General features: G+C 35.8%; 1 protein-coding gene across 3 annotated transcripts in view; it reads left to right on the forward strand.

Annotated features, from left to right (window-relative positions):
- Positions 1-19,375, forward strand: part of LOC105195853 (protein couch potato) — an 88,914-nt gene extending 69,539 nt beyond the window's left edge. Inside the window, exons 8-9 of one of the 3 annotated variants that reach the window (XM_026132565.2) lie at positions 223-427; positions 5,977-19,375. In XM_026132565.2, the coding sequence (XP_025988350.1) occupies positions 223-427; positions 5,977-6,009 (238 nt within the window). In that variant the 3' untranslated portion in view covers positions 6,010-19,375. The remainder of the gene's footprint in view (positions 1-222; positions 428-5,976) is intronic. The other 2 variants (XM_026132567.2, XM_026132569.2) reach the window with 2 other exon arrangements.
- The last annotated feature ends 1,308 nt before the right edge of the window (positions 19,376-20,683 follow it).

The raw sequence follows: 20,683 nt of genomic DNA on the forward strand, positions 1-20,683 counted from the left end.
CATACCAGTTAACAATCTAAATTCGATTCTGTTGCTGAGTTTGTGTCGCATCCCCTCCGTGTAATCACCCCATGTCGGCACCGCCTGACACCACCGACACCATTAATGGCAGCCAAGCAGTAACCAGACCCCCGCCAAACCCCTCTAAACTCCCCTTTACCAGAGTACTGTCTTTACGACTAACTAGAGCACGTATTGTACGCTTCTCTTATTTGTGCACAGTTTTCCTGGTTTCTCCCGGCTTCGTATGCACACGAAGGGAGGGTCGCCAGTGGCCTTTATCGAATACCAAGACGTTCGCTACGCGGCCCAGGCGATGGCCACTCTCCAAGGATCCTTTCTCCTCTCCTCCGACCGGGGAGCGATACGAATCGAATATGCAAAGTCAAAAATGGCCGAGGTGGGCTTTACAAATCTCTGGATCGAAGTAGGTTCCACTTTATGCTACGATAGACCGCTGCAAAGGACGCGGGGGGCGGCTCTATTCGATATAGGCGAGGTTTCGTACAGGGCGTTTGCCAGGTCGAAATCCTCGGTGTTTATTTTTGTGGTATTCATATAGGGCGAAGACGATGGTTCCGAGAAAGATCTTGACAAGCGCGAGGATTTTAGCGAGGGCGTTTCTCGCGCACTTTGCACATGCCGAGAGAGCCTCGACGAGAGTACGAGTTGCTGCGATCGAGTGTAGAACTTGCGTACCTCCGAACACCCAGAGGCCTCGCTTATGCGCTCAAGTCCTCAGCACAAATGTTTACTGTGGTCTAGCACGAGACTTTTGTACATACACGAGGCGCTCTGGGTGGTCCGCCCTGCAGTAGAGCCGCCTCCGCGAAATTACGATCAACGGCGAACACGTAGGGCTGTGCTTTCATCGACATTTTATGTTAATTTAATGCTAATAATTATTATTACATATTTTGAGATTCTCATCATACTTTATTGAAGAGAGATATTTTATAATATTTAGTTGTATATCGCAAATATAAACATTATTCTGGTATTATTACGCAATGAATATTTGGTGAGAAGATAATATGAAATAGAATTTTAACAGTACAGCTTCAAAAGGAGATTTATTGTTTTTATATCGTAATAAAATTGAACATTTATAAAATAAAAGCATTAATTTAGTTTTTGAAAGCATATACATATTTACATGTATATGTATGTATGCATATGTGTATGTGTATATGAAGGTAGAGCGATTTTTTAATCCTTTATTGTGCATGTATTTTTGGAAAAAGCATAAAAAGTGATGAATTTTATTGATAAGCGGAAATTTCCTTTTTTTGTTCGGAAAATATATACAGTAGGGGATTAAAAAAAATCGCTCCTCCCTAATATAATATTACACACACACACACACACACACACACACACACACACACACACACACACACACACACACACACACACACACACACACACACACACACACACACACACACACACACACACACACACACACACACACACACACACACACACACACACACACACACACACACACACACACACACACACACACACACACACACACACACACACACACACACACACACACACACACACACACACACACACACACACACACACACACACACACACACACACACACACACACACACACACACACACACACACACACACACACACACACACACACACACACACACACACACACACACACACACACACACACACACACACACACACACACACACACACACACACACACACACACACACACACACACACACACACACACACACACACACACACACACACACACACACACACACACACACACATGCAATAAATAAAGTGTGATTTAAAATAGAAATATCAAATATCAATTTTAAATGATAAATCTACTTCAAAAATAAAATTTACTTTAAAGCAACACTTTATTGGATCTATGAGCACAGCTGTACGTTTTCGTCTCGAAACTGGTATGATTTCGATGAATGTATGTATTCTGATGCTATAGATATAAAAAAATGACGTAATATACTTATTGAAGCTAAAACGACACATTTTTCTATATCTATAGCATCGAAGATGACACACCATCGAAAAAATATCGATTTTGAATCTTTACTTTTGTCATCGGCACCGAAATGCATTGGGCCCAGTGGATCCTGGATCCAATTATGCGGTCATTATTCGATCTAACTCACGCGGCTTCGCCCTCGAAAGCGTTTGTACCTCGGGGCGCCAGACAGGCTGTCACTTCGAAGGCCAATTAAATCTGGTCGAAAGACCGACGACGGCTGTCCCGTCGAGGACCCGTATCCAAACAGTAGATGCACTCTCGTGCGCTGTTGGTGCCAATTGTCAATTATCCATCGTTAATCGCCTACCAATCACGTGAAAGCCGGCGAATGTGTCCGTCTTTCTTTCCTTCTTTTTTCTCTCTTTATTTCTCTATCGCTCGATTGAGATACATGTTCTTATTTTTGCAATAGGAATGTAATTTTTCATCTGTTTTGAATTACCTTTTTTTTCATGATTTTTTCTTTTTCGAATTTTTGCACGATTTCAAATAGAAACTAAATTATAATTTCGAAGAGTTCAGGTTTCGATGTTAGAGACAGTCAGAAATAAACTCTCTCGATATCCGTTCGTGGTGGGTAGAAACGTAATACTTGATAGCAAGGTAAATTTTTTATCGTAGCATTGAAAATTGAACTCATCCAAATTGTAATATATGGTATCGATCCTGAATTACAGAATCTCTTTTTTCCTGTTGTATTCCCTTCGTATTTTTTCTTTATTAATGCCTGTTTGTCAGTTTGCTCGTTCTTACGGTGTAATTTCCTTCATACGAAATCCTATCCTTTCCTGTTTAATTCTGCTGTATCAAATCTGTCTTTGTTTTATCATATAGATATGACGAGCACAATGCACTATCCTGTAGCATTATACTAATCGGCTGTAGTAATGCTTGGGGAAAGAATTAGCTGTATAAAATATTAAATCAATTTTATTAATAAAAATTGTTTTATTAATAATTAGGATTTGTGAGAATAAAACATTTTCAAATTTCTTTCTTTGACATGATAAACTTTGTATATATTTTAAGATTTCACTGAAATGCAACAATTGTTATCTATTCTTACATCGTTATGAGAAACACATACCTTTAAAAAATGTTTGTACAGAAGTATTTGATACATATAAAAAACAAAGAGGGTTTGATATGTTAACGTTTATTTTATTTTTCGATTTGACAAATTTAAATAAAAACAAATCCATGGATTACGATAAAAATCTATGTAAGACAAAAAAGAGGAAAGTTGGACAAAACGATGATTCTGGGGTTCCGCTTTTAATTAAGACCGTATTTCCGCCGATGAAGGAAGATTCGTCGGACATTTAAGGATCGATCCCACTTACGTAATTTAAGGGCTGAACTTAGTTCAACTCACAGGTTATCCAACCACTAAAAGGATTGAACTAATTAATTAGTTAAGTAATTAAACTGCGATGAATGAAGCTGACGAAATTGTTCGTTTAGCCGAAATATTGTAGTAATATTTCGGCAAAGACATGATGTTATTTGTACACGATATAGATATGATAGGTCACGTTAAGAAAAAGTTTGCATCATCTTTTAGTTTAATGAAGAATAATAATCGTGTATTTTAAAGACAGAACGATATAAAAATCTAAAAATGCAAGTTCTTTTAAGAGTAACGATAAGAATTTCTGAAATATACAAAAAACATTTTATAAACTGTTTAATAAAATTTAAAACAAATTTTTTATAATTTGAGACAAAATTTTTTTGTATAATGATATATAATCAGATTATATATGATTATTATAGTCTCTTTTTTATTTCGTATTAAAAAGAAAATGAATCAAACAAATATAGCTATATGGAACATTAGAACTATTAGTTTTTAAAGATTCAAAGAGATCTCGAAGGAATATGGATTTAATGGATTTTATACTGCCGTTTTGAAATATGCAGAAGACTGAGAGACAGAGATGTAGGAATCCATTCGAAACGTTCGAAAATGGATTTGCGTCGGGGCAAAAGTGTGTCACCAAAAATTGATCGGATGCTATAAAAGAGCTCTTCAGATCGTTCGACCTTACCCTTTGAAATCAGTGAATCGATACTATTCGCTTGCAGTTGTGATTGTGTCTTAACTTGTTTATTCATACGCGATGCCAAAAAGTTGCGATTGGTCACGCTATAAACGAAGCTGCGGCTACGGATCGACCACCCCATTTTCAAATTAAACGATCGATACGGTCCGCTTGGAGCTGGGCACGGCCGAACACGTCATCGTTAATTCACGTTATTTTATAGAGATGTCTAGCATCGTAACGTTTACAAGGTGGGATACTCGATGAATTAAAACTCTTGCCCTTTTCCGAGCGAACACATTCAATTCTATGAATATTTCCGTTTCCTCTGTCTTCATTGTACGCGTATATCAGAAAACCTTTCGCATTTACGCTTATAATAGATGAAGCAGAAGCCTTTTTATAGGATTGTTGAAGCACAGCAGAGACCCGAGAGGCTCGAGTTGTTGAATAGTCGAGATTTTAATTTTCTGCCTCTGTGAGGAAAGTTCTTCGATTTTTATATTTTTGACATTTGCTCGCGTTGATTTGTTTCACAGAATTTTTAAGATATTCTCACTTTCACAATTGTTTTTTTTTTCTTTTTCTCTTTTTTTATACATACGTTATAAATTTATATTATAAAATATTTCTTTGCGATAATTTAATATATTATTTTCCATTAGTGCTGAATAATCGATACAATTTTTTTTAGATAGAATTAAAAAAATTTTTACGATACGCGCACCGTAAAATAATATTGTCATAAGATTTAGGCGTCGTTTTATTTTTCTATTCACGTCGGTCCGCTTTGAACGTCTACCTTTGTAGATGTAGATACGTTTTATTCATAAAATCTTTATGTAAATATGTTTTATTCATAAAATCTCTGTTTGTTCCTGCGGGATTTCTTTTTCAAGATACAACAAAATTCAATCTATCTATCTATATCCCTATATCTTCTGCTTCTCTTATTATATCCTTCTCTTCTTCGCTCCGCGCGCGCGCGCGTATGTGTGTGTGTGTCTTCGTCAACCGAGAGCTTTAAAAAAATCTTGAAAGAATGTTTTTCAGCATAGTCACGTTCTAATGAGATACGCAAATTACTCAATGGCAATGTCATCTCTTCAGCTTCACGCGGACACTGCGGTAACAAGACAAATGTAGGTTGCTCTTTCATTCTCATTCAGACATTCGATCTCTTTTCAAACTGTCACCACATGTACTGACTTATTGAAAACCGGTATCAAAACTATTGTTATGAATGACTGACTTTCGAGTCTTATATCCTTCTGCTTTTTGATTATCGTAAATGCTCAATTTCAGAAATTTTTTTATTTCTAAGAACTTGGATTTTCTACGATATCTTCAAACATATTTGACTGGCGATATTAATAATTATAACTCAAAGATGATGCAATTTTTTTTCTTGTATGTGTATTATCAATCCTGCTTTAATCGCGCGATTCTTTTTAACATAATTACTCGCTTAATGTTTTTGGCAACTCAACATTATATATCAATTTTTATTGATTTTTTATGATTTACAATTAAATAAAGATTGATACTATTTTCTACAACCTCTAGATAAAGATAAATCCAAAATTGTAAGGCGAATTGTAGCAAATTTATAAGGCTGGGGTTATAATCCTGGACACCTCGCACGAGTAAAGCAGGATTGAAAATGTCTGTTATATGTATATAGTGGCACAATGGCAAGAAAATTAAAGAATTATTGTGTTTAAAAAATAATATTAATTTTATTTGAGATAATCTCTATTAATGTGATTTAATTATGTCGAACACCGTCTTGCTGTAATTAGATATGATCTCTAGCACTTAGAACGTATCGCCATATATCACGAATTGTCCTAATCATTTGCATCGACTTTTCAGGGATCAAAGAGACAAGAAAACGGCCAACCTTAAGATCGACATCAATGGCATGTAAAAAGGCCCAAGAAGACGACAGGACGCGTTCTCGTAAAACAAGAAAATCATCGGAAAACAAGATAGGAGAACTACACAAGAAGTCACACACTGTCGAGCAATTGAGGATTCGGCGAGAGATCGCGAGGAGTGAAGCGTAGGACGCAGTAAACATACATACACACGTACACACATACATATAACAAATGAGGAAAAAAAGGAAGAGGAAAAAGGCAAAAATTGTGAGCGGGGGCGGAAGGGCAAGATTTCGCTCTTCCGTCCGGAAAGGACACAGCGAACACAACGGTAGGCAAATTCTTGTAAATTCTTCGACATTGCACGGAGGCGTGTTGGTTCGTGCGACTCTAGCGGGGGGCCCAATATAATCACATAATAATTCCTAGGTATATATATTTTTTAACGAACTTAACTTATCTATTCGCGTACCTACCTTTACCTACTATTTATTTTCACCGTGTCTTTGATCGCGATCGACGATGACGAAGCGAGAGATAGGGACAAAGATGATATAGGTGGAGCATCGAAGAGGAAGCAGCAGAAGTAATGAAGCGAGCGAGGAAGCGAGAATTTTATTTCTTGTGTGTGTATACATATGTAAAGAAGAATGGCACTCTTCGCAGTCACTCACGCGTACGTTACATCGCGATTTTATTTAATACATACATATAAACGTACACACACAAACAAATACATTCACACGCAACAGTCGTGAAAATTTTTTTAGACATACTATGCCACCCTGGGATGCATTTGCGACATACCAAGAAAATTGCATTCAATGATAATCTATTAGGTGTTTCGGAAAAGGAACTTCTTACAAATTTGTTAAATAAGTCATTACATCGAGCTCGAGCTTTTCAAATTGTTCATATCGTTGGAAAAGTAATAATCGCAAGAAAATCGAGTCTCGAAAAGATTAAGCTCATTAACGTGTGATTAAAACTGTACTGGTAGACACGATGTAAATCCTGGTGGCGGCTCTAACGCGAAATTGCGTACTCCACACACTGAAACGGAACAGACGAGGCGAAGATGAGTACATCAAGCTTAATACCAAAGGTGCCCTAAGAAGCGTGTATTTTATGTTTTATCATCGGCGCATCGCGCGTAGCACGAGCGCGCGTATACATTTAACTATTATATCTTGTTAAGAAGAGTCTAGTGTCCTAGGTGAAAGTAAAGAGAATAAGAGAGAATATGTGTGTATGTGTGTGGACGTGTGTGCGTGAGAATGTACGTGTGTGTGTGTGTGTGTGTGTGTGTGTGTGTGTGTGTGTGTGTGTGTGTGTGTGTTTTGTGTGAATGCGAGAAAAAAGAAGGAAGAAGGAAGTCCGAGCTGAAGTGTTAGCGAGAATGGAATTGCGAATGCGAGAGAGCATGCATGGCGACAGGAAGAGAAAAGAGCAATCAGATCGAGAGAATGGCAAGTGAGATATGAAAGAATGTACGTAATAATCTTATACATATATATACATAACGAACGCGAACATATCATAGGGTTAAGCCTGTAGATGAAAATTAAAGTCCAGCGAGAGGAGAATTTGAACGACCGTCCGCTTCTCTGTAAAGCAAAAAAAAATTGCGAGAAAAAGAGAGAGGGAGAGAGAAAGAGAGTGAGAGCGGACGGAAGAAAAGAGGGTGGTAGTGAAAGTGATGTGCCCCGCGTGTTAGAAACGGCGGCCAACTCGGCACGTAATTTGCCCAAGTGCCTTTCTGTTGGTCGAGTCACAAGCTGTAATCGGTAGCGCGTTACACACATAGATCTTGTCCCGATTTTTCGAACTCCTAAAGAGAGAACTCCCGACGCTTCTCTAAACGTACAACCGTACCCAAATTACGTCCCATTCGCCTCTCTTTCGCCCTATCGCACTTCCCTTTCCCTTCCACCTTCTCCTCTTACTTTCTCAGTGGCGGAAAGCTGCAATGAGGGCGCATTCAAGATCTCGTAATGATTGACGAGGATCAAAGGCGAGCTTTCGGCGAGACTTGGAGCGAATTTTCCGAAATGACTCAACAAATTCATGAAGATAGCTATCTTGATAATTTCTATTTATCATGATTGAAGTTTTTCTTAGATAATGCGAAATACTTCATTAATCTTGCATCTCACATGAAAGAATTACATAATGATTATGTTTATATTAATTATAACGTGAGATTATAAATAGAGCTTAACAAACAGCTGTAACGAAGATTATTAGTAGAGCAACTTTCAATAATCTTACGCAGCTTCCGCCGATGAATCCTCGAGTTTCACGACCAACCTTCGTATATCCCCCGTTATATCACTGGGCATTTATTACATGCATCCGCAATTAACGAAAGTGGAAGTTACTTAAGAAACAAAAGAAAGCCGCCGATTAAACAGTGGATTATGTTGATAATGGCGATCATCCAGCGGCGCGCTCGGGCGAACCGATCGATCATCCATCACTGATCGCCCGTCATCGTCGTCATCGATTGTTAAGTCACGATCGCGCCAGTATGTTCTTTATTTTTCTACGGAAAGGGACTGGAGAGCACTACATTAGAAATATCCGCGATATTAAGACTTGACGAATACACGATAGATCCGAATACAATGGAATGAAGCAGAAGGATATTATTGTCAGATACAATGTACGAATTTCCATTTTAACTCTTTGCACTCTCACTCTCGAGTCCTACTTTACATAGCAATATAGATTATTGAATGGAGAAGGATCAAAAATTAATATTTTGTAATGTTACAAATTTTGAATTTAACGCTACAATTAACTGACGAACCACTGCGATAAAATGTAATTTACGAAAATTTAGGAAGTATAATCTAAGTTGTAATCGAATCGAGAGGCCTTATAATTCGAGGAGTATTGAAACGGACTGAGATTTAAATCCTCCATACGAGAGTATCCATCTCAGATATTAAAAACCAAATAATTGCATTAACATCCGTAATTAAATAATAAAGAAAGAACTTACATCCAGCGTATCATTGCGGATAGAGTAACTTTTATACGCTTGGACTCGGACTTACATATATTTGGCCTTCCTTTAACAAAAAAAAGTATTATAACGCTCTCATGCGTATCTTTTGCAATTAAGAAAAATAATGTATAAGTTATTATATATCTGAGCGCAAAGAGTTAATGGAACATGTCAGTATCAAGGATAAAAAAGTCTATATGAATTGGAAATCCGTCGGGGATAGTTCACGAATATATCATAAGTACCAGCAAATAAGATAGCAAAAAGAGACAAGAAAAGAAATATAGCGAGGAGAATAATAAGAAGTATAACAAGCAAGTGTTGGATAACGCGGCCGTGATCGCTCGAGTATTGAGTCGCGATTGCGAGGATGATCGTCGATCTTGGACAGATGCAAGGATGCGGCGCGGCAAACGCATTATTCGGTGTATTCAATAGCTCGTTATTTTGTAATTAGCCGTTAAGAGGCGGATTCGTCGTTATTCACGATCGGAATCGATGAATCGTTAGATTGAATTTTAAAGTGCTTTACAAGTGAACTAACACATATCAGTAGGCAGTACGCTATTATTACATTAATATAGAGTGGTATTTGCGTAAGGATATATTAGAGGTTAATATAAAATATGAAGAAGTATATATATATACATATATCTACAGATAGATATATATATATGAAGAAAAAAAATATATGTATAAACAGCGCGACTTTTAAAGTACAGGGGCGAGAAGTACATGTCAATCAGATATTTTGTACCGTCTCTAGAAAATTACTCTAGCAAATCCGTTTTATTTCTTTTTTATATACGTATATATATATACACATGTGTATAGGCATATACATATAGCATCGTGGAAGCAAATCGTGCGCAAAGCACTGCGAAACGAATCATGCGAAATGCGAGCGTGACCGGGACCCTATAGCGTTCTTTTATTCTGCAAGTGGCGAAAAATTATAGAGCGGAAAACTCGAGAGGAAAATCGTACATTCAACGAAAATGTAAACGAAAAGATTACTTTATAAAATTATTAATTAATGGAGAGCCGAAGGATTGAAGATATATATATATACATAAATAAGCCTGAATCTCTGTTTTACACTTATGAATGTAAGAATTTATGAATCAATGAATTGACGATTTGCATAAAAGATGTCTGCGAATCGTTTAGATATTTCGAAAATTAAGAAATAAACAACAATTTGCAGCATTAAACCAATTTAATCGACTGTACGATATTTCCTTCGAGAAGACACGCTCTCGCTCTAACACTATCGAATCATTGGTTCGCATGATTAATCCACTGTACACTTCGGCAAATTACAACTCGAATGGTTTGCATACAGGAAATATCTTCTAAAATTTGATCTACAATAAGAACTTCACGTTTGCGTGAAGCTTACTAAAAAAAAGGGGGGAGGGGGGGAGAAAGCGAGATCGAAGAATGCGAGATCACCAAAGATGGCAATGTATCGATCCAAAGACTACCAATAGACCTCACAAAGACTATATCACGCTGTGAAAAAAGAAAAACATTAATATGCACCACCTGATACTAGATTGCACCAATCTACTGTGAATGATAACGCGAAGAAAAATCAAGGCAGGCGTGCGAATTGCGTGGAATTATAATTCGCCTTTGCTTTTTGAGTTTCTCTCGTAGATCCTGATTCCGTCCTCGTAGGAAGATCCTGCGGCAGGATCGATCCTCGAGATAAAGCCTCTGCACCATCATAAACTACACGAAAAGCATAAAGACGTTTTGGTTTGGAGTTTTACTTTTGATTAATATCGAAACGAATGTCGCGTAATTACTTTTTCCAATCAATAACGGATAAAAAGAGAAAGAAATTGCACATTGACACTCCGGTAGTCAGAGATCGCCCGTAAAATGTTACAATTGACGGTATCGAATTGTCATGGGCTTTTTATAAAAAAGATGGTTTTAAAGAAAATAATATAATTTGCAATTGAATTACTTATACATTTTTTGCTTACAACTGATTACCGCGTCTCGAATTTGCCAGCGTCGAAAGAGCTACTGTCTTACCATATATATATACATATATATATATATATATATATATATATATATATATGCATGAGTATACATATAGAGCAAGATTAATAGAGCTCCTTCGAGCCTGACGAGCCTGACCATACTTCGAAAGTAATGACCATAGTAGTATTGTTGAGACACCAAAAAAAAAATGAAAGTGAATGTGAAAGTGAGAGGGCACGATGAAAAGATGCATAAACAAAATACATATCAATTTTCTAAAGTGCGCGAAATGCGAAGCGGATTTACCGCGGCGATATATATTGGGTAACGGATAGAGCTTCGTACCGATATCAGTGATAAGTGTCGTGGAAGGGAGTTTATATACATTCCGGACGAATGATTTAGGAGAAGGAGGAGGGGAAGAATATAAGGAGAAGGCGAAGAGAAGTACGATAGTCTAAAAACAGCTTTTCTATTATTTGAATACAATTTTGTTAATTGACTTAAACGACCGCAAGAACTCGTTCTGGCGGCGGATTATAATGCGTCACGATGTTTTTCGGAGTTTTGTAAGATTGCGAGTAGATAGTTAAGTAACCGTAGACTGTTCTACATAGTTGTTAATCGTAGTATCACACGCGCTTTCTGTGGTATTTAGTTGATTCTGTCATTGATGTTACATCCGTCTGACGACGCGCGACGTAAGTAAAGACGAAACTAGACGAATATTTATATAGATGTATATGTACCGTGGACTTCGATACTTAGAAAACAACTGCGATCAGACATTTATATTTTTTTTATTTGAAAGTACTCAATATGCGTTGCGATTTTACTCATTATAAATTATTGTTTATAGAAACCATTATTGTTATCATAATATTTTTACTAATAATAAATTTACATTTTGAAAATATCTAGTTATCTAATAAATAGTGTGTGGCAAAAAAAAATATAATGTCTGTTCGAAGCCATCAAGAATCGAAGTAATCTGTGGTATTTTATCTGAAAGTAATTGAAATAATTAAGCGACTCGGCGACGCACGTACGTGTGGAATCGAGAGTGTAGTCAATTTGTATATTGCAACTGTCGCAGTCTGATGGCGAGTTTGATTCGTTATTTAGCAAAAATATAGGCGGCTTGCGAGTTCTTATTGAAAAGCCGGTCGTGCTCAGGTAATCCACATATATTCTATTTATACGATTATATCGCGCGTGTCGAGTAATCATTTGATGTGGGTATCCTTTGCTCGGGCACATCGGTATTACTTATGCAAAATATCGACACTATTTCTTGACGACGGACGCGTTGGAATGTAGAAAAAAAATATTAACAATTGGAATTCTAAAATTGAAATAAAATTTAAATCTGGAGGTAAATGCGAGTGTGATAAATAAACATGCTTTTTAAAACTGCGTAAAGAGAAAACTGTGAGTTAATTGAGAGATTGAGAGAAAGCTAAATATTTAACGAAAAATTTAACATGAATGAAGTCAAACAAGTAACATAATCTTAATTAATTTCTTAATAGGGCATTCATTAATTTTTTATATTATGATTGTTGTTTAATTTATTATGAGATTGTTAAAGGAGAATCGATATTATTATTATTATTATATCGCTTTGTAATTTTTGCCTTAAACCGACCGCTTTGGTATAGATTCAAATAATTTTTTCTGACTCGAATTTTCCCCGTTGGGGAATAATCTCGCACGATCGTTCGTTAGCCTCGCGTTAATCATTTAAATTCAAAAATCGCGCAGTATTTTGATGCATTCCCTCGAGATAAATATTCTTTGAGGTATATGTACCTGAGATTATTCGACTATTAATTTATTATTATTTACGCGACTCATGCAAGTAATCCTAAAGGGTTAAAAATGCTACTTTGCGCTTTTAAACGAAAGTATTCTCGCGAATCTCACGATTATCGTATTTATCGTCCAAGAGAGTCGAGAATCGGCGACCAGTTGGCTCATGCCATTATTGCCAATTACAAATCTTTTTTCTCTCGTGCATCTCGTCACACACGAATAATATCGATCATTGCATGAGACCAGAATCTGTATATACATCGTTATAATATGCATCAGTATGAATTAAACTGGGCTTTAAATCCTATAAGCTAATTATTGATTAAAGGAGAAGATTATTTATTATACGAATTTTAACATTTAACATCGATCCTCGGAAAGAGAATTTACATCAGCCATTTTATGTCACAGAATGTATTTTGATGTACATTTGCCGTAGGAAAATTGCTAAATTCGTTGATGCAATTAGCGATACGCGTATCTGACATGCGCTATGCACTTTCTATACTAACACAGATATAAAATTTAAAAGGCAATGATAGGATGATTGTCACAGTGAATTATATTATTACTTAACCCCCATCGTTTATACATTAATAACGCATCCAAATTTATGGTATAAACATTTTTCAAGCACCTTTTTAAAGGTAAACTTATTCGTATTCTTTGCAAATTTTATAGCACAAAGTAATATTATTTATTTAGTTTATTTTTTTACTTTTTAAGAGGATTCAATTTTTGCGAATTTTTTTCACTATGACATAATCCTGTTCAATCATCGACGGCAGCCTTTATACCCGTCCAAGCCATGATCGCAAGATCGATTCACAACGACGACTACGTATTGAGATCACAAATTTGGGGAGAGAGGGGAGTTGTGCACACGTGAGCGAGTAAGGAGGGCGCCTAGAAAAGAGATTTTTCAATGTTCGGATATCGAAGTATGTACTTATCTAGAGGATCGTTCGAGAAGAGTCGGGACTTATAGTTGCTTAATTAATTATTTGCGTCTGTGTATATGTACGTATGTATGCATGTGTGCATGCGGCTGTGTGCCTGGGTGGATACGTGTGGATAAACCCGTTCACGAGAGGGAAATATTTGTAGATGGTGATATGGACGGATGTCTACACGACGAACTGTGGTAGTTTATACCAAACGTTCACAATTTCCGGTCGCGAAACCGGATAATCTTGACAAAATGATTAGATGAGCGAAGTATATGTGGGAAGAGTCCTTCACTTTTACCGTGATCTTGGAGGAATAATGTGATAAGTAATACCCATTAAGCATCGTAAGGCCAAAGTAAACGTGAAGAACTGTTCTTATGGATTCTTATGGAATCGATGAATTAATTTATCCATCTGTCAACGAAAATTAATGCTAATATTCTTGATGATCCTATAAATTGAGATGGATGGAGCAGTTTATACGAGGCATGCGAGAATTTTTAGGATTATATAAGCTTATTCTAGCGTGTTCATAGTGTGTTCCGTGGAAATCTCATGCTGTTATAGACCTCGCCGATTCCGCTTTCTGAATACGTGAGTTTGCCGATTTACATATGTGTCCGTGGATTAGTACGAAATTGCGAATATCCGGATCTTTGAAGATACGAATTTATAATATTCCCGCTTTATAGATTCGTCGGGTAACTTTTCTCATTTTATAACGTTCATTGATTCGTGAATGTTCGTATGAATTTTCTCGGGCGTATGGATTTATGGATCTGTAGATTTAAACCTCTGTTTCATAGATCCGAGTTTACGCTCAGATGGACACTACGCACACACTGTGTCGCGTCTGGTATACGTCGGCCACGCGTGATTGAAATCTGCGTTTTCGCAGACGCTTAAGAAGCATGTTGTGGATGTGTAAGTTAGCGTCGTGTAACTAATAATTCTTTGACAGGGTTAATGTAAATTGGGATATCGAGCTGTATCACAATTCGCATTCGAACAAAGTAACCAAATTCAAACGATACATCTGATGACGGCCGATTTTGTGTTTCGACATACATTCCACGCAGCCGAGGGAATAAAATCCGTTGACCACTAAATGCACGTTACGAAGAGTTTGAGGAGTTTAATTTGTACATGATACTTTCATGATCAATGTTTCGCGAATATGTCAAAGATGAATCCGCGTAGTCAATACTGCGACATGCGTAATCTCAGTTAAAACAAAAAAAAAAGACAGAATATGACAATCACACGTGTCACGAGATCGAACAGTAACTCGAGATACTAAGATCGTTCGGCATCGCTCAATTTGCAATGAGAATTCCTGAGGGAAAACACGTAACTGCTTTTGATACTTATACACTGTACAGTGACGTACGATATTTTGAAAGTGATAAAAAAAAAACACGCCCTTACATTCTTAACATATCAGAAACAGCGAAATCGATCGATCATTCATAATATATGCTGGGCCCGTCTTTATTCTATTAAAAAAAAAAAAAAAAAAAAGAAAGAAACGTACTAGAGTACCTATCTTGTTTTATTACTATTATCTATGTTATTATCTATCTCAGGGTGTTTCAAAGAATTGTATCTGTGGGTGAAAGATGAAGAAGATAATACAAATCGATCTAGTCCAAAAGAATTGTGTTTTTCAACAGAGGGTACAATACATTAGTGTTTATCGACGCGAAAAGAAGATCTTTAAGTTCTGCAACTAACAACTCACAATATCTGCACCACACTTAACTTTCCTACATCCACTTGCAAATTATATGTTTAGTAATATTAGGTAGTTTAAATTAGTTTTTCATAGGAAAATAGATTTATTTAAATCAAACGCAATAAATGAATGATCTTTTCATAATACAAAGGACTGGGGGGGCTACGTTTCAATAACGTCAGCTTAAAAGACGTCCTGCAATTTTCTTTCAGGCAAGTTAGATAAACATGTCCGGCATGGTAAATGATCGAGCGCGTTTCGCCAAGCTAATCGCTTTAATTAAGGGCACGCATTGGACCACATTCGTCGTTCGTAGACAACCGCGAGCGTTCTGTGGCGTTTATTAATCGATAGATACACCCGTGTCTTACATTTGTATCCGTCTGCATGTATGTAAGGACGTGTCTCTTTGTGTAGCTACGTTGTCCGTGTATTTATTTGCGTGTTGTTTCTAGATTCATATCGCGCGCGTATTGCATGCGTGAACGCGCGGTTTCGGTTTGCGCCCGGTGTCTGGGTGGCAGATAGGCGAGAAATATTGCGTATGAGAGAGAAAGAGAGATGTTGGAAGTAATGCATAACGTCGATGGAGTGGAAGCGTTCGAGGAAAATGGGAATATTTCCTATCACATGAATCTCGTATGCGTGTATATATGTAATATGTACATGTAATATGTACATTTAAATATGTAATAATCTATTGATCTGCATCGTAGAAATTTATTAAAGTTGGCTCCAATGCATCGTGGAGACTCTTTGCCTTAATTGTTTCTATTTAAAAGGTACGTTTTTTTTTAACCTTTCGAGGCTGTACATCCTTGAAAATAAATATTTTTAGAATTCAGATCTAATAGAATTATTACAAAAAGTTGCTAAATTTTTGGGAGATATTAGAAAGGAAAAAATTTCTTTTTAGAAATTCGTTTTACATTCTTAAATATATATCTAAATATGTTGATTGTAATATTTATGAATTTCACGATGCATATACAAACGACTTTGAGGCAAATCATGAAATTGAATCGCGATTCGATTCAGGAAAACGAAAATTGTGAGTTACGATGATGTATATATAAAAAGAAATTTCGCGAGTTGATTTCTATACATGGAAGAAATTTTATTGCGCGGAGATCAATGGCACGCTTTCTTGACGATCTTTTCGGCGTCAGAGCTCTATATTAGACTCTGCATTAGCCGTTACTTGTTCTTTACACTTGGTTATCGTACACTCGTTAGCCGCACAGATGAATGATTGTCAGAAACGTGCCTACATCTGCCGCGAATCCTTGCAATTCGGGAGCGTAATCGATTCATAATTAATGTAATAATCGCTTCCGCTCTCGTATCGGTGTCGGTTCATGGGGATTCTACGATCACTTTGGATTGCCCACTCGAACGCGGAACGGTGTGATTTTTCTCTGTTAAATATGTACGACGATCGTAGCAGTTTCCTCCATGCAGTAAGCGATCTATGTAAGCATCTGCAATATGTTTACATAGAAACAATTCATTTCTAAAAATTGTCGACGTTGTTCATGGGATAGCGATTATCGTTACAAGAGAGAGAGAGATTAGTAAAGCGTTGCGAAAATATGGATTTTTGACACACTCGAGCGATCAGTCGACAGATCGAGTGAATTTAACACTTTGCGGATGAAAGTGTGTGAAACGACGTCCTACACTTGGTCCTTTTTGGAAGAATACTGTGCGACGAATACAAATGTTATTTTTGCGACTGAGTACGATCATATGTTCGCTTAGATATAATCGTCACTTTCGAGATTATAATTTTGTATTTAATATCTGATGTGTATCACATGCATATACAGCTGCAGAAACTAGTCCGTCCCCTGCGCACGCCACAGTACAGCACGGTCAGTCCGCAAAGTGTTGAAAACTCGAATCTACGTATTTGTAATTGGTGGTAATAATAGTGAACTCCTAAATGATTTTATAGATCATTGTCTTATACTGAAAATTTCACAATTGAAAAAAATCTTTATTTTTTTTTTTTACGTGACCAGAGGGACATGGGATTGATAGAATAATTTCATTATAATGCAATCTCTATGATGCAAATTAATTAATGCAAAGAAAGGAATTACTTTAGAGTTTAGACTATTTTATGTGAACATTTTTTGAGAATTAATATTTATAATGGTACGTACTCTTATTGTTGAGAACATAATTATGCAGCATTATAAGCTTTACTTATCAAAACATACACATTTCTAATGATGCAGAGGTAGCATTATATTTGAAAAAATTGAGTATTTTAATGATTTTAATCCCTCAAATATATGACAACTGTTTCAATTACTTGTCATATAGTTTATGAATAGCGTATCAATCGTTTAGAGTTTTTTCTTTGTTATTTAACAGTTTTTTTTATGTTACAATATTTTCAAAGTTTGGGGTTCACTACGTATCGCGAATTACAAATACTATGCATCAGAATACAAGCCGACGGTTACGTAGATAATTAACAATTCTGTGTCGACATTGTTCTATAATAATTGAGTAGCGCGGGAAACTTGCGTACACTGTATATTGGTAACATTCAATTTTTGTTCATCGTGTACACACGAGAGTAATCACACACGCTAACCATCGAAAGTGACCCAGTACACAGGCAGCAAAATCGAGTTTACGCAGGCGTGCGTCGCTTGACACGACGACGATTACCCTAAAGATTGTGCGTGCATAATAATAACAGCAACATTAAATAAAGATAGTAATAATAATAACGGTAATACTTTCGTATTCGTTACAAAAAGGGGAGGATACGATACATCTGACATATTTACGAAATAAAGTTCGCGCGTAAATTCGTAGATAATAACAACAATACCGATACTGATAGTAATAATGGATAATGATGAATAGTAATAATAATAATGATAATGATAAAATTAGCTGCAGCTTTCTGTGTAAGGTTATTGTGATATTTAAAGAATAATAACTTTACCGTAGCGACATTGAACTATGTTCAGAGATAAGAATATGATATTTAGTGAGCGAATAATAACATTAATAATGATAGTAATAATATGATAGTAATAATACTAGTAATTAATCAGTATGTCGACGGGGCTTGAGTGGATACGCCTCTCCGAAAATCGATCTACGGCGAAGTACAAAATCGGAGCCGTAGACAATCGCAACTCTCTCGTTACTTCTTCTTCATTTTTTTTTCTATTTTCCTTAATATTATATATACATCTATATAAACGTTTCTCTTGTTTTATCATTATCACGGACGAGGTTTGAAACGACAATCTGAGGCCTCGTCAAATACTGCCGGATGCGTGAGGGATATTCCGAAGATCGATTGAAATGTAATAAAGAATATATCGAAGGATAAAATAAACTAATTATCTGCCACCGTGAATTATCAGAGCGGTGGCGATTGTTCGACAATTCGGAACGTCCATGACGTAATCTGGATTAATCCGTCCATAAAATGTCTCACGCCGGAGACATTTGCACAAACGCGTGCATATTAATCATTGGGACTACAAAAACATATCATCATATATGTAATAATACTATATATATATTATATATATATTAACAAGAAAATATTAAGCAATAAGAATTTATTTATATGCCCGTAAAGAAAAAAAAAGAGAAACAAGGACGAATGAAACAAGAAAGAAAACAAGTAACATATTAAACATTGCATATCAATTCGTGTGTCTGGGCAAGGATTAGCTTATATATATATAAATATAAATATATATATATCTATAATCTTTACTTCGTCGTTGTCAGGCGTTAATGTTAAACTTAATTATCATTAATTAATTATTAGATTGTGAAAGAATTTCTTCAGGTTCTAAGCAAGATTTGGAAATAATAAAACGAGCAAAATACATGAGCTGGATATTATTCTGCCTATCAAAATCCTCTAATCCAAATAAGGTACATATTTTTATCCTCAATATTTTAATTTTTTATTTGTTAATTTAAATTTTAAAAAATATATTTCATGTTTGTTTTTTTAATCTAAATATTATAATATTATTGCATTATATGTTAAGTTGAAGCCTCATTATCATTTAGAATAATTGAAATAATGATCTGAAAAATTGAATAAAATTTTAAAGTAATTAAAAATTTTTTTTTCCTTGCATCTTGAATTATTGTTCAGAACAAAAAAGAAGATTTTTTAAAATGTATTTTAAAAGTAAGATTAAATAACACTTTGAACTTTTTAATTTTTTAGCAGTTTATTTTGAGATAACTAAAGTTTTTAAAACAATTTAATTTCTTACTTCTAGTTGCCGTTCTTTTACTTTGGCAATTGCGCAGTCTGCATTATAACCAAAAATCAAACGGAATAAACAACCATCAAATAATCTGGACGAATATGTACGGTTTCACATTTATGCATTAACTGCTATCTTTGTATATTGGCCTTTGCGTACATGCACTTAAGACCGTTTACGCAGCCCACATCAACATGACGTGCCACTTATGTTTCTAATGCATGATAGTGCTCCTCTGTGTGTCAACGTTATCAATAGCTCTCGTGGAACTGCATTCGATGTGACATCAGGTATATATCCGTTTACCTTACAATCGAACGCTCCAACCCTCCATTAAATTTTCGCCAGGTTAAAGTACTTTAGATGCATTTTATGATAAATTTAGGAGCATTGTCGATTGAATATATATTCTATCAGTAAAGTGTACATCATTTATCTTGATATTTAAATCATGGCACCCATTTTGAGCCAATGAGTTAAAGTTCTATTATTATATTATTGTTACGTTATTATTTTTCCTTTTATTATCATTTGTTGTGTAAATCAAGGAAATATTGTAAAATTTGCAGGGAGAGATATTTATAATCAATTCATTTGTAAAAATTTAAATTTATAAGTATAAATTTAAAAATTGTAAATCTAGTACATCCCGTAGATTTCTGTAATCCCATGACTTGCTATTTTCAGGTTCACGGACTTGCCATTTTGCACTGATGAACGATAAATATCGATCTTTACTTTGCGTTTTAGCATGATTTATAACGAGATTTCTCTTTGGAGGAGATACACGATATCTTGTACAGATATAAGCGAGAAGCGTCGTGTGATTGACAGACCTACTATTTTGCGAGAGTTATTATTCGATACGATTTGCCGGATTACAGCAATGATAAATGAGATTTCTGACACAGCAG

This window comes from Solenopsis invicta, chromosome 11, assembly GCF_016802725.1.
Source record: "Solenopsis invicta isolate M01_SB chromosome 11, UNIL_Sinv_3.0, whole genome shotgun sequence".
NCBI classification, from domain to species: Eukaryota; Metazoa; Arthropoda; class Insecta; order Hymenoptera; family Formicidae; genus Solenopsis; species Solenopsis invicta.